Raw genomic sequence first — 15,701 nt, 5'->3', positions numbered from 1 at the left:
TACATTCTCACCTGCTTCTGCCACATTATGTAAAAGATGAATGTGTATACTGTGTCACCTCAACTTTCTCTCATAATGTCCCTTTATTTGAATTTCATCTTTTTCTTCTTCCTTACTGATCCCATGGAGGTGAGATGTAATGTTGCATCCAAGAACTTCATGTAAGAACAAGATGTATGTCTTGTTCTGTGCTGAGTAGTTGTTTTGTAGCCTTGATTTTCCAAATGCTTTGTGATGGTCTTTGATTCAGGACAAAGGAAAAGGTCATGGGAGTCCAGGCTAGCAGGGTAGCAGAGAGTTCTGTGGTATCCTCCATTAGCACCCATTAACACAGCATTGTTGGTGGTAGCACACTGCTACAGTATGTCTCACAGCTCTTCACTTAGCATGGAAACAAATTGCTGCTGGTTCTGCCTGCTAGTCAGGAACTGTTCTGGCTGCATTGGGACAATTATGTTGGCGGTAAATGTCACAGTATAGCGTCAATCTTCCCTTATCTGTGGTGTGTCATGTCAATTTACAATTTATAATTTACAATGTAGGCATTTAGCAGACGCTCTTAATCCAGAGCGACTTGCGATAAGCAAGGTAATACATCAACATCAATACATCAATTGCATAGAAATATCAATCTAGAAAAAATAACGTAAGTAGATCAAGCACCTAATCAGTAAAAATAACTTTATATATAAACTACAAATGTTATCTGTCCTTTGTGTTGTTACTTTATTACCCATCAAAAACCACTGTGACCGCTTGCTACTAGCTGTTTTAAATACTAGGTACTGTTACTAGTATAGAATCCCATAGCCTAGCACAGCTAAACTATCCACCCATGTTAACGCAAGGCAGTTAGTTAACTGCATGAGTATATAGTCTGGTTACGCCAGCCTAGAATCCCATAGCCAGTATACAATTAGAGTGGCTTCCTGCACCAATAAATGAAAAAAGAAAAAAGACAGATGAACATAAAATAATGCATTTCTGTGAAAACCAATTGTCGGGGAATACCAGAAATAATAATAATTAATTTGACATGCAGATTTGCATCTGGAAAGAAAGGACAATACAAAGTTCTAAAAAGGTTTAACATTACTTCAAGGTTTTGTAGAGATCTTTTTTAGATTACTTTGGATGAATTAAAAAGAGTTGTGAGAAAACTCCCTGTCGCACTTAGAACAGACCGTGGCCTGACTCACCTATTCAGAGTTTCAGACTTCACCTACTGTAGGCCTATAGCACTTAATGTAGCACTTGCAATGGTCCCAATGACCATACATGAAAGCTTTATATAAAGCTTTTTTATTGATTAGGTGCTCGCCTCGGTCTACCTACTCTAGATTGATATTTCTATGTATTTGATGTATTGATGTTGATGTATTGATGCAGCTTACTTGTTGTTTTGATGTATTACCTTACTTATTGTAAGTCGCTCTGGATTAAGAGCGTCTGCTAAATGCCAAAATTGCAATTGTAAATTGTAGAACAGACAGTTGATATCATACTACATTAGACAAGCCAGTCTAATGAACTCTTGACATTCTGACCAGATCTGTCCCAGCATGTTATGTGTACACAGGGGTCTTCAACAGGGGTTACGGGACCCCTAGGGGGTCCTCAGAGTTACTACAGGGGGTCCTCCAAATCTTTGTGGGATAGAAACCTGTTTTTTCCCCCTTTTTTATATTAACCACTTGAACCCTAGCATCCATATTCTGAGAACGTTAGCCAAAAATAGCAGATCTACAAGCGCTGTGAGGCGTTGTGAGCTTGTAGATCGGCTATTTTTGGCAAAGAGCTTTGGAGGGGGAAAAGAGCAGACTAAGTACAGTGGAAAGTCAAGTTTATTAAGTATTGACGGTTCAACTTAAATATCTGAAAACCCACATTAACATTAATCCAAAATATACTGATGATCGTGCTGTCAAACGATGAAACTATATTGGAATCTATGAAAAGGTTGTGGGGGTCCCTGCTTCATCTCTCTCTCTCAGCTAAGGGGTGCTTGGCCTGAAAACGTTGAAGACCCCTGATGTACAGTAACCGGCACCATGAGTCATTCAAAGGAAATTAGCATAGAATGTCCAATATTCTTACTTCTTCTGATAGTTGGTAAGGAATTGTGACTTGTAGAAAGTGGAAGTCTCTTTGGGAGGAGCATTGCGAACAAAGCCAGAGCACTCCTATGGGCAAAAATAAATAAATACATTATAAATAAATCAATAAAATAAAAACGGATGGATGGATGGATGTGTGATTCTCACCTTTTTACCAATTGACTTTACAGCTGGTGTATCCTTCGTCTGGTTCAATGTGAGGAGAGAGTCCTAATATCACAGAAGAGGAAAGGATGTCAGCATGTCAGTGCTGAAATTATACTTCCCATTCTACACAGGTTAGCGGTAGGTCTGCAAGACACTGACAATATTGTGTTATTGCGATCTCCTCTAAATATCATATAACAATATCAAACCCTTTTATTGTAGTTCTTTGCATTTCTAACACACACACACGGACGCACGCACACATGCGCGCGCTCGCGCGCACACACACACACACACACACACACACACACACCCACACACTTCTGCTTGGTGGAAGCAAATTGTTACGGTGTGCTTAGGAAAAAAACATGAATGATAATTGAAGCTTTCAGCACTGACAAATCACACCTTACTTTATTATGGAAACCGACATTGCAATGATATCTGACCAGGGATAAAAGCAATATAAAGATCTCATGACTGAATTTCAAACCTTCCTGTTTGATATGGTATTAAACAGAGATTTAATTTGTGTGCTACTCACTGGACAGGCCAGTGGAGCCACGGTGTCCCGGGTGAATCCTGTTTCCCGAGAGGTATGACTGACCAGGCTGGGTAACACCTCCATGCCCTGTTCCAGTCAGAGCACATCAGCACACTGTCAAACTAAAAAGTTTCTTTCTTTTTAAATTAGTATATTTGTTTAGCACAGTAGTAGTTTATTAATTTAGAAACATGAAGGCTTTTACTGCAGTGGTTCTCAACCTGTGGGTCGGGACCTCCACATTATTTTCTCTCTCAACACTAAACAAACCAACATAAAGTTTAAGTTATATAGAGGGTATATGCATATTTCCAAAGTGACAATTTAATGACTTTTTAATACCTCTAAAATGACAAATTAAACATTTAATTGACCAAATTGTCAAATATTAGAGGCAGAAATTTTGAAAATAGATCTACATAGATCCACAATAGATCTACATGCTCACATGCTCACAACATGCTCACAACGCCTCACGTTGCGAGGCGTTGTGAGCATGTAGATCGGCTATTTTCACAATAGAAACATGTTATACAAAATGTAATGCCTCAACTCTTAGTGCTCATCAGGGTGGGGGGTCCCTATACTTAAAATACGATTATTTTGGGGGTCGTGGCCTGAAAAGGTTGAGAACCACTGTTTTACTGTACAATAAATAATATTTGCTTTGAGCTATAGAGTTTCAGCATAAGAAAGTGGCTTCAGTAACAACTTCTAAAAATGAAAGGAAGCTCAGTCTGAAACCATACTGTATACTGTATGTCAACCTGATAAAACGATATTGGCAAGAAGTCTCCTTTCGTTATTGAGCTCCCTGTCTGCCTGGGTTCACCCTGAAAAGTAATACAAGCAAACATTGATATCATGATATTAGACATTTTTAGTGATGGACTTCGCAAATGTTTACAGTATTTTCTGGACTATAAGGCGCACCTGACTATAAGGCGCACTGTCAATGAATGGTCTATTTTCAAACTGTTTTCATATATAAGGCGCACCTGACTATAAGGCGCACATAATAGACGCTACCGTTGCGTTATGTATCCAACAGATGGAGCTGTGCTAAAGGGAATGTCAATGTCAATGAATGATCCATATATAAGGCGCACTGGACTATAAGGCGCACTGTAGTTTTTTGAGAAAATTAAAGGCTTTTAAGTGCGCCTTATAGTCCGGAAAATACGGGTACATGAAAAGTAGTGTGATGATCCACAACTGACAACAACTGATGAGAGGACATTATGTTATGATTGGCATCTCACACTTTTCACAGAAATCTCATTCACTGTCATAAAGAAACAAAACCAACCATGAAGCTGCCTTTTGGTAGAAAGTTGTTAAACTCAAGGGCCTTTGCTGCAGTGAAGCCACTCTCGCCTTCCTGGCCCTCTGTTTGGTACTTCCAGGACCCTAGAGAGTTGCAACTACATAAATGTGTCATTCACCAACATACGGTAGGCTACTGTGAATCAAAATGTCACTCAACAGATCGGTTTCCTGAATTTACCTGTTGATCTAAGGTTGTGGGGCACAAAGCGACCAGCATACTCTGTCTGAAGTGACATACTCTTGAAAGGGAAATAAACTATTACTATACTATTCAGGAATTGAAAATGCAGAATATTATTTTACTCTGACAACAGGTACAACGGGTATTGCATAACTATATTTGTAACTTGCATAATTTCTGACTTGCATCGGTCCTGACTTGCATCGCTGCCGTCTAGTTTCACAAATACATTGAATCCAAAAATACTTTTTTGTCCAATTAATTATTTAGTTGCTGCTATGCCCCTGCTCCCAATCACACTCACTGTTTTAGGGTGAGTCTTAAGCTGAAGGTATCCACTCTCCCTGGGCTTGTCACTGACATGTGGCAAGCCCTTTGAGCCTCCAGACACAGTGTGGGGTCGGTAATGTCGTTTGGTCTGAGATGTGAAACTGTCCAGCAGAAAGAGCCTGTACACAAAACGACCACAGTTACAGGTTCTGCTGTACGGGAGCGTGTCGATGTTGCGACGTTCCATTTGTTCGACGCTGGTGAATGTTAACCCATGAATGTTAACCACTATGCCTAAACCTAACCCAAACCCTAACCTCAGTAAAACTATGCCTAAACCTAACCCTAAAACCTAACCCTTAGTCGAACTAATGAAATGTAGAAATATCGAGATTTCCCCCTGCTGTACAGCACACACAGTAAATGAAGTGACCATTTAATTCAGAAAGTATAAAACATGCAACCGTAAATTAATACGGCAATTGCATTCCTCTCATTCCTTGAGACTGGTGGTCAACATACTGACCATACAAATTACAAATCTGGAGAATACAAATGGCAATAATGATCAAATAAGACAAGTCAGACGTACCCAAGCCATGGGTTGTCAGTGAGGTCCAAACTGGGTCTGTAGTGTGCAACTGGTCTGAGGTTGGCAGCATAGCCTGTCCCATAGTGATGTCCCAGTTGAGGTGTGAACTTCTCCCTGCCTATATGTGAACAGTCAGAATAAAAATACAGGTGATTAGTGGAGAAAATGTACAGTTCAACCCCACTGTTGTCTGTCACAGTGTTGTCAGTTTATTTCACAGCTCTCTGGTCACTGTATAACCCATGAACACTGTTAGAGCTTTGCACTACTTTGTGTATTCTCACCATAAGAAGCATTGTAGGAGGTGTTGTACAAGTAGAGAGAATTATTGGTCAGTTGTCCACTGTTGCCTGTTGCTCCGAGAGCTGGCCTGACTATCTCTCCCTGCCCGGCCATCTGTGACTGCTGTAATGGAAACCTTCAGTGACAACCGTGATGGATGGAAAATCCTCAGGGCTTGTGGGATGTGCTGCAACTACAGTATAAGTGAAAGACGGACAACAGTAAACAAACTATAGCTAATTTGTATTGCATTTAACACTATCCGTTAAGTGTGACTTCAAATACCCCCCCCCCTCTGTCTATGGGACTATGCACTCTAAAGAGAAATATTCAGTATTTCCTCTGCCATAAAATGACTCAGGAACCAGCCAAATAAAAAATGAATATTAACAAATTCTTAAAATGCAGTCCACAATCAATAGGGTTTACATGACATTACTGTGCAGGCATACCTGAATCTCCAGGTTGTCGTTTCACCTCGCTGTCTCACACTGGTGGTTTTGTAGGGCGATGAGTATCCGTTGCTAGGAGACCCAGCGCAAGGGCAGCATATTTCAAGTTAAGAATGAGGTCATAATTAAAGAAAAATGCATACCTGGCTGTCAACAGTAAACATCAAGCAATGCTCCAGGGCCAATGCTATTTTTATACTTAGGACATGGCGTGTGCAAATATTTGTTGGCTCAAAATATTTCAGTGTTTGTTTTAGCTTGTGTACGCTCTCTTATGAAATTAGCCACATACTGTCATTTGTCACCTGCACATCCTTCGGTTGTGATTCTGTTTTCAATGTATAACAGAGGCATCAAAGGTGGGTGTGCCATTATTAACATAGGCTACAAAAGAATCCCATCTGTCTGCACATGAAAGGCCAACAATACATGGTCACTGGGTGGCAGTGTAATGCCACAGTTACACTGAATGCTCTCAGATTTACACCTCCAGAATAGGAGTCTGGTTATAATAATTATATAATATAAAGATCCTGGCTTAATTGAAAATTGGATGGCAGCTTGACAAGAAAAAGAAAGATCCCTGAGAGGGAATTAGACAATGTTGTTAATCAAATTTACATATTTTATAGCTGGAGACAGCATTCTCCAACTTTTCATTCTAGTTTCAAATAATGCAAAGGTTTGTACATTTATGAAAATAAAAATGATCCTCAGAAAAGTAGGGGTTATTCAGTGGGGTTATGTTGTTGCCTTTTGTGATCCTTCACAAATCATAATGTAGGACTGAGATACTGAATATAGGGACTCCTCATGTAACATATTGAGGAATCATAATGTATTTTATTGAGGTACTGCATAGTGAGTCTTTCAAGAGACACATTGTTTACCCATGCGCCCTGTTGCTTTGCTTGTTTAAGTGTGATATTCAGAAATATCCTCTTTTCTTTGCAGGGAGGGAGCTTTTTCAGACAACAATCCAAGGCCTACAGTAACCAGGGACTGGGGTCGCTAATGGGCCTCGGCTATAAACCCTATATACTGTACATTGCAACGGTTTTATAACTTGATACATTGTTTTGTCCCTGTCAAATAAACATATCAATAAAATAAATTAGCCTGTATTTCTTTTTTCCACCGTTCAAATTCATGTCCACACTTCACCTTCAGATCTCTGTCTCTCCATCTTGTTGTAGGCTACTGCATTGCCAGGGGTGACTATCTGACATACTGCTGCTTGTATTGCAAATCCTTTGTCTTATTTTTTCAGGACACGTTATCGTGCCAAGCTGGAATCCGTTTATTATCTTGCCTCAAAAAATAACTATGGTGAAGCTTCTGGATCACTGAGGCTGGCAGTCACGTCTTCAGCCACTTTTCTGATAATCACAATGCGCATGATGGGGGATTGGGGACACTACTCATCATAGCTTCAAACACATACATACACAATGCTGCCTTAGGGCCCTTTATCGTGATTCACATAACTGACTCACATACAGTAACTCATACATGACAGGAAGATGTGCATACAGATGCTGAGGTGACAGCTGCTTATGACAAAATATAAATCTAGACATATTTTCATAGTACAAAGTGGCCATTTCTATGCTTGATGCCTGGTTAATACTTAGATGCATACCCGTGTCTCACATCAAATACAGCAGATCTACAAGCCCACAAGTTCACAGTACACTGCATTGACACTGTGAGCTTGTAGATCTGCTATTTCCAGCGAGACATAATGCACAATCAAGCATGAATCAGGCTTTATGCGTCAACCGGTTTGTTCTCGTGATGAGCATAAACACGTTTTCTCATTCACACCTACAGAGTCGAGGGAGGTAGGGAGAGGGAAAAGGTGGGTGTGGTGCTTCTAAAAATAGGCTGAGGTGATGCAAGCAAGGGTCTCCCGTCGAGTGATGCAGTTGGCTTGCCCGCAGCCGTCTGTTGTAGATCAGCAAAAGGACAACACCTCGGCCCTGTCTGTAGGAGCTTGGCGCGTCTTAGCGTCCGTCTGTGTGCCCGTCTGCTTACTGCCCAGCTCTGTTGTCCTCGCTCTCACTGTAGGGAGACAATCTCAGCGGGTTCTCTGTCAGTTCAATGGCCCAGATCTTTGTCTGTAGTATAATACCGTGGCATTAACATTTGGAAAGATGTAAAGAGACAGCTCAGGCACTAAGGCCCTTTTTTGTGTGTGCTGGCTTCGGCAGTCTCTGCTTCATCGCCTCACTTCTGTTTCTGAGACTTATCACGTTCCCTCTTCCCTTTCTGACTGTATTTAATAGGCAAATCTGACACAGGCGGCTTTGAGTAAATTGCATTGTCATCTTTTTCACTCTGTTTCATTCAAACTTTACTCCATGTGCCATAGTAAAGAGGCTGTGGAAAGAACAGAATGGGACTTTATGAACAAGGCATTTGAAGTTAAAACAAGGAGAAAATGTTTCGTCTCATGCACAGATGGGCAGTTTCGTGGTTTACTGAAAACCTCAGATTATAGCAACAGGTACACAAATACAATAATTAAATTACTGTTTTGAGACATGCAGTCGGAAGATACACGCACATCCCAGTGACTGCGACGGGTGCTGGATCCAAAAAAGTAAACTGAAGAAGAGGAGAATGAATCCGCACACTGTCTCTCAGCTCCCAAAATTTTATTAACAAAGCGGGCAAAAAAACACAACGTTTGGGCCTATCTGGCCTTCATCAGGTGTATAGGCCAGATAGGCCGAAACGTTGTGTTTTTTTGCCCGCTTTGTTAATAAAATTTTGGGAGCTGAGAGACAGTGTGCGGATTCATTCTCCTCTTCTTCTGTTTTGAGACATGCCCCATGACATGAATGGTTTTAAGTATATTAATTGATTTCCAGAGGGACATATACACTAAAGAATTAATGAACATGATACAAAGAGCCCTGGCTCTTCCAATTTATCACTTGGCTCAAATGTAACACTAACACATTATCCATACAGTACATAAAAGAGAAGAAACCCCCCTCCAAAAGAAAATAAATAAATACAAATAAAACAATGATTTGAACGATTATGAAATTAGTATGTTTGAGGGATTAAAATGCACACAACTGCTGACAAACAGTTTAACTCTGTGTGGGAGGTAATTAAGAAACACAACAGCATTCATCTTCATCTGGGAATATATGAAGGATTCCCTCAGAGTACATGTACATGTAACGTCTTGATTAATTTGCCTTCATGCTGGATAATGTATTAAAGCTTTATTGGAGATATGCTGCTGCTGCAACACAAATTATTTGTAGCAAATTGCACACCAAAGATTAGAGCACTGAGCCTTGCAAATTGATGCCTTTAACTATCAACAAAAGGGCATGCATGTTAACCTGAAATGAGTGCATTCCATTTTTAATTATGTTAAATTTCACCTACACTGGTGTGCGTGCGCGTGTGTGTGTGTGTGTGTGTGTGTGTGTGTGTGTGTGTGTGTGTGTGTGTGTGTGTGTGTGTGTGTGTGTGTGTGTGTGCGCGCGCACACGCGTGCGTGCGCGTGTGTGTGTGTGTGTGGGGGGGGGGGGGGGGGGACTAGGGAGGGTTGAGGGTGGGTTAACTTTAATTAATTCAGTGGCTTTTAATAGTTAATGACCTACAGTGTCACTAGCCAATTAAACATGCACAAACAACAATGAACGAGTCAACGCGGGGATATCGTAAAAATGATTCTTTAATATGGAACAAAATTAGAGCTCAGCTCCATAGCTCCGCCCACCCAGCACACCCTATAACACAGACGGGTGGAGGAGGACGACAAAATCAACCCAACCAGTAAGATCACAGTCCGCTCGGCCCAAAAACAGGAGAGGCAAAAACAAAAAAAACGTGGAACGCAAAACCAAAGTGCTACCGGGTTTGACCTCAAGACGCCCCTCATTCCCTTCCCTCCTGACACGGGATGTTCCCACAGGTGCAGATCTCTCCGCCTTCCTCCCCAGGGCTCTCCCAACCAAACCCACCCCGTCCTCATCCTCCTCCTCATCTTCCAGCCTTTCTGCAGGGTTCTGGAAGACAGGGTGGCCCGGAGGTTCCCGGAGAAGACATATGGCCATGAAACTCGGCCTAGTGGGGGCGAGTCCAACAACGACTTCCCAAGCCAGGCAATGGGCCAGGGGGAACCGGGGGACCTCCCAGGGCCGATGATGAGTTGGGGCATGTGGGGAGTGGGGGGTGGCGGTGGCGATTGTGTTTGGAGGAGCAGAGTGGCATGTGTGAAGGTCCCAGGGACGTGCTGGCCATTGGGAAAAGCGAGACAACTCCCGAACGGCCGGTTCATTCCGGGCCATTAGGAAAAAAATCAAAATGAAATGTCGGTGATGAAACCTGCTTCATCACACAACGCCTCGCGGTGCGAGGCGTTGTGTGCTTGTAGATCGGCTGTTTTCACTAGTTTAAATCATTTTTAAAATGAAAAATACAAAACAAACGGTTTTGGACATACAAGGTTTCCACCCGACAACGACGAAATATAACTCATGTAATTGGCCCACTGGCTTGTCACTTGTCATGATCTGAAATGGCAAATCTTTGAGTAGCAGCAGCTATAGAGAGATCTCTCTCTCTATAGCGAGCAATGAGGGCCTCTGCAACTCTTTTTCCCGGGCTGAATCAGGGGCCCAGCACATCCCTGGAAGGTCCTAACGCTGAATGTGCTGTCCGTCACAGGGATGGGGCGTCGCTGAGGACCGTGAACACAGACAACGATGTGTTCGGCTCATTATTAAATTGCCATGACTCCCAATAGAGACGTCTGCGGCTGCGCTTTGGCCCCTCGGCAGCATTTATATCCTCAGCCTACATGGAGCCTATACAGAGACTATGTGTTGCTCTTGTTGGTTCAAAATGGAATGTCTGAAGTTTTTAAGTTAGGGAGAAATGAGAAAAGGCACAGGAGGGTGAGGGAGTCTGTGGAGCCAGCCCAGTAAGAACCCATTACTATATTCTATCTAACACATACAGACATCAACGGAACTACCACACAGGTATGTACAGTACAGAGCAACCAAGCAACACATCGGAATTCAGAGTAATACATTTGCTGTGGGAAAGGGCAGATAACCGTGTCCCATTACAAAATGCACGTCCCACGTACACTACATTTTGTCATCATCAGTCCAATGGTTAAGGCTGTACTGATGCGCTTGCTACAAATAGCTGTATCAAGGGTGGTGCTAAATTTCATCATCCACCGCAACATTGATTTGGGTTAGAAGCTTTTATTTGACTTCTGAATATGGCCACTTTGTGTTTCTGTGCTGACAGCTGCCCTTCTCCTAGGTATTTATGTATGGACAGGAATGGACACCGTCTGGCTTGCATTTAATACACCATTTTGTGTGTGTGTTTCAAAGCTCAACAATAAAGAGATAAAACACACAGGGGGCATGAGCCATGCTGGGGACCTACTTGTTGAACAGCTCCGTTCTTTTTCAACGAGATATTGTGCTACATCGTGTCCCAGCCCATGGGACTCCATCCCAACTACAGGGACTCCTCTGCCGACCAAAAAACATCAATGTATTGAAAGTAATCCCCTAGTGAGCAAGAAGGAGGAGGAGGAGGAGGAATGAGGTTAACTAATGAAAGAAGAATCACCATAAGATCAGGACACATGTTTTACTGAAGGATTAGTCCGGCTCCTGCGATAAAACGCCTTAGGAAAATGAATAATGAGGCGGACAAAGTGGAAATCTATACTCGATTGGAATGAAGGACTTGTAATGAAGGAGCCTTGAGGACAGAGGAAAGGGAGACAGAGAGGGCATCTGTCAGCCTCAGCTAACTCGGTCGGCCCGCACCTTAACACACACCGCATCACGTGACACAACTACACTAGCGAGAAGGGGAAGAGGGAAGCACAGCACAGAGAGCACTAGCACTAATAGGGACGGACAGACGGACACCTAACACACAACTACAGCACAGGGTCCCGTTCTGCGTTCCAGTGCACTCTCCTGGCTGCCAGAACTTCGCTGTGTCTTGTCAAGGAAAGAAAACAACAAACAAACGAGTAAATCGATTAACAAACAAATCAAAAGAGAAGAAGAACATCACACACTTTGTATGCCGCTGGCCAGTGAAAAAACAAACGAACAAGAAACGAAACCTAGAATATAAAAGCGCCAGCGGAATCAAGAGTTTTTACAGAAAGCATGTTCTCAATAACTGGCTTTTAAACGGCTCTACACCTTTTCTTTTAGTCTACCAAGTATATACTATTAACCTTACCAGGCAGCTAAAATCTATACAGTACTGTCTTTTTCATAATATTTATAGATATTTATACACTATACAAAGTTGGCAAAAATACATTAAATACATGAAATTAGATTGTACACATCACAATTGTGTGTTGAAAGTTAGAGCACTCTTTGTTGAAGAGGTGAGCCGGGTTAAAGTTGAGAAATTTGGCAGAGAAAAAGGAGTGATACCCTGTCCATTGGTGGTACAAAGGAGTCGCCAAAACAGAATGTTAAAATATCTCTTTCTGTTTCTGTCCTTCGTATCAATGTAATGTATTGTATTGCTTATGCTATTACCCTTCCCTGTGATGTTAGAAGCCGGTCCACATCAATTTGCAGCTCACATTCTCACACAACAGAATCAATTTACATTTTATTAACCTGTGCAGAAAGAAGAATAAATGTAGCCGCAAGGGGTGTGCATTTAGGGAAGAAGAGCCAACATATATTCCCAGGCCATGAAAGACACTCGATTTCTGCGTGTGTGTGTGTGTGTGTGTGTGTGTGTGTGTGTGTGTGTGTGTGTGTGTGCGTGCGTGCGTGCGTGCGTGCGTGCGTGCGTGCGTGCGTGCGTGCGTGCGTGCGTGCGTGTGTGTGGCATATCGTCACTGTCGGGCAGAAACCTCGTATCTCCAAGTTTCAAATTTGTACTTTTGTTCACCAAGTAAAGCCCTGCTTCATCACACAAGGCCGTCGCACAAAAGTAGTGAAAACAGCCGATCTACAAGCACACAACGCCTCGCGGTGCGAGGCGTTGTGTGCTTTTAGATCTGCTATTTTCACTAGTTTAGTTAATTTTTGAGCGGTGGACACACCGTCTCCATAGCGTGGCCGTGTGTGTAGGTATGTATGTTTGTTTGTTTGTATGTATGTATGTATGTATGTATGTGGGTGGGTCTGTATGTAGCCTCAAGCCTGTGGTGTAGTACCTTTTCTGACCACACATGTTAAGGGAGGGGCGCTGTTGTTCAGGCCAGGCCAGAACAGGCAAGGCACACTCACACTCACACACACGCACGCACGCACGCACGCACACACACACACACACACACACGCGCGCGCTCGCGCGCGCACAGACTCCACCGCTCAGTTCACACGGGTGTCATTTTTAAAATGATAAATACAAAACGAACGGTCTTGGACATACAAGGTTTCCACCCGACAACGACGATATACTTGTGCATGATGACACCTTGGTGTTCCTCAGAAGGATGATATTACAGCAGAGGGCAGAAATGGATGTTTCCACTGTCCTTCCCACAGACTGCTGCTAGGAGTGTCTGCTGTCCACTTGTATTTCTTTCTCTTTTTTCTAGCTGTGGTCCAGACAGCTATAAAAAGTGTGACGCAGATAAAGCGCTCTCCTGTACTTTTAAATGAGCTCCACCACCCGGCACGCGCACAGCAATAAAGCATGTGTCTACTCTAGTGCTTCGCAAACTTAACAATGTCAAGGCCTTCCCTTAACTCTGACACTATACAAATGGGTCCATTTGGTTCAATTTGTGTACTGTCAGAGTTACAGAATTGTAAGGGTCAATTTAGACCCCCTAAGCCTAAAGGAAAATAGAGAGTTCCTGGAATCCACTTTGAGAACCACTACTCTAGAATATGAATTGACCTTGTTCACATGGTGATGGCCATTGTTCTCTTACATCATACAACCTGATGGGGCGAAATGTTGGTTGGTGTGCATGTACCTGCAGCACAGAATGACCGGACAAAAGTCCTTCACTTTGCCCTTCTTTGGGTGGAGACATTGTATAAACTCATATTTTGTATTAAAGTGTTGCGCACATGGGAATTATTGTACTATACTGCAGGGTATCATACTAAACTCCACAACAGGGAAGAACATACAATTCTAAAAAAAACCTTCTAATTCCCATAGATGCTTCTGTGTTGTGATTTCCCTTAGCTGGTTCTCTTATTAATCATTGAGTACTGGAGTGCAAGGCTGTCTACCAATCATCTCACTAAGCAAGACAGAAAAACCAATTGCAATGACATTGCAAGTTAAGAGATTGGGTGTGTGGGCTTAAAGGCGGCTCCATTTAGAGATTATTCTCCTGATTAGACCCCCAATTACAGCGTGTGCATTTGGGGCATTGAAACAACCTCCTCTCCTGGAATCCTGCCTCTCCATTCATGCCCAACTCTATGCTGGACTGGAAGAGAGCAATAATGGGTCCAGATCCAGAGAGTTAGGGTGTCAGTGTGGGGCCAATCCCCTCCTAACACAATGGCATTACAGTAAATCCTCAGGCCTAGGAGCTGAGAGAGTTGAGATGAAATGCCAACGACTCCACATGGGGGATGTCTACACGCTATCCCCGCACCCCCACCCTGAACCCAGCTCTTAACCTATAGGGAACCAAGCACTAACATACATCACAACGCCAGTGGTGTGATATGGATTTTAGAAGTGTGGGTCCTCTAAATTCATGACGTCATGTGCGCACACTGTTTTTATTGTTAATTAGTGTTTTTTTATTGTTAATTAGTGTGTGCATATGAGGCGCGCGTGCGAGCCCATGGCATCTCACCCCTGCACAACGCACAAGGTACATTTAATATACATCGTAGGATAATTATGGGTTAAAGGTTTGTATTTTATTAGAATTTTATAAACTGATGTTTTGCGATTACTGAGTTGGATCATTGTATTTTGGTTAATGAAGAAATGTCTATTTGTATACCCCTGTTGTGAAGTATGTGGTTTGTGTAATTGGGTGGGTCTGTGTAGTAGGCTGGGGAGGGCGGCAAGGGGTCTATGTAGGATGAATGTGCTGTTGTGGACTGTTAAAGAAAACGTGGAAAGAAGTGTGAGTTTGAGAACCAAAACTACACTGCTATTTCTTTGTCTCTCTACCCGAGCCTGTGTCCTTTGAGGGAGTGGTGAGTGAGGGTCAGAACGTGGCAGTGTGGCTACAGTCGGACCTGTCGGAAGGGACGGGTATCAGTCCTTTCCTTTGTTTCTCCTGGCCCGAGCTCACGGCACCTCCAACAAAAATACAGCAGACATCAAAAGCCCTTATTCAAGAAGGGCAGGTATAACCAGCATCAGCATCGTCAACACCACTGTTACCAGGAATATGGTTTGTTTTCGTTGCTTCAAGTGACAAATAAAAACTTGGCGCACAGCAAATGTTCATACTTTTTTCCACCAACAATATTTACAGGGGGGAAAAAAAGTTTTCTATAACAGATATATAGATCTTTTCGCAAAAGAAAGCAAAACTCAACACAAAAACACCAAGCACACACACACATACACACAGACCTACAGTCAAATGTAAACAAAAATATAAATAAATATTATTACTCATTATTTTTCATATTCATTTTGTTACCATTGAAAGCAATGCTTACTTGAACCCTGATTAGGAGAAGTCACATCGGCTTTCACCAGATGCTTAAAACAATTGAAAGGGTGAGCGAGGGGAGGCACGGTCTGTCTGGACAGGGCTAAACACGCTTGACCTGACTGAAGCCAAAAGACAACAATAAGA

General features: G+C 42.5%; 1 protein-coding gene across 1 annotated transcript; it reads right to left on the bottom strand.

The window, feature by feature from the left end:
* Positions 1–368: 368 nt before the first annotated feature.
* On the bottom strand, positions 369–9,999 carry saxo4 (stabilizer of axonemal microtubules 4; the record flags this gene model as incomplete). Its single annotated transcript, XM_080736898.1, has 5 exons — positions 369–437; positions 2,809–2,895; positions 4,623–4,767; positions 5,181–5,298; positions 9,798–9,999. 5 exons carry the CDS (start codon positions 9,997–9,999, stop codon positions 369–371), a joined length of 621 nt encoding a protein of 206 aa, XP_080593024.1.
* Between the last annotated feature and the right edge of the window lie 5,702 nt (positions 10,000–15,701).

Source organism: Nannobrachium achirus (genome assembly GCF_963921795.1).
Source record: "Nannobrachium achirus genome assembly, chromosome: 11".
Taxonomy (NCBI): domain Eukaryota; kingdom Metazoa; phylum Chordata; class Actinopteri; order Myctophiformes; family Myctophidae; genus Nannobrachium; species Nannobrachium achirus.
The sequence above is the reverse complement of the archived record's forward strand: the minus strand, read 5'-3'. Positions and strand labels throughout refer to the sequence as shown.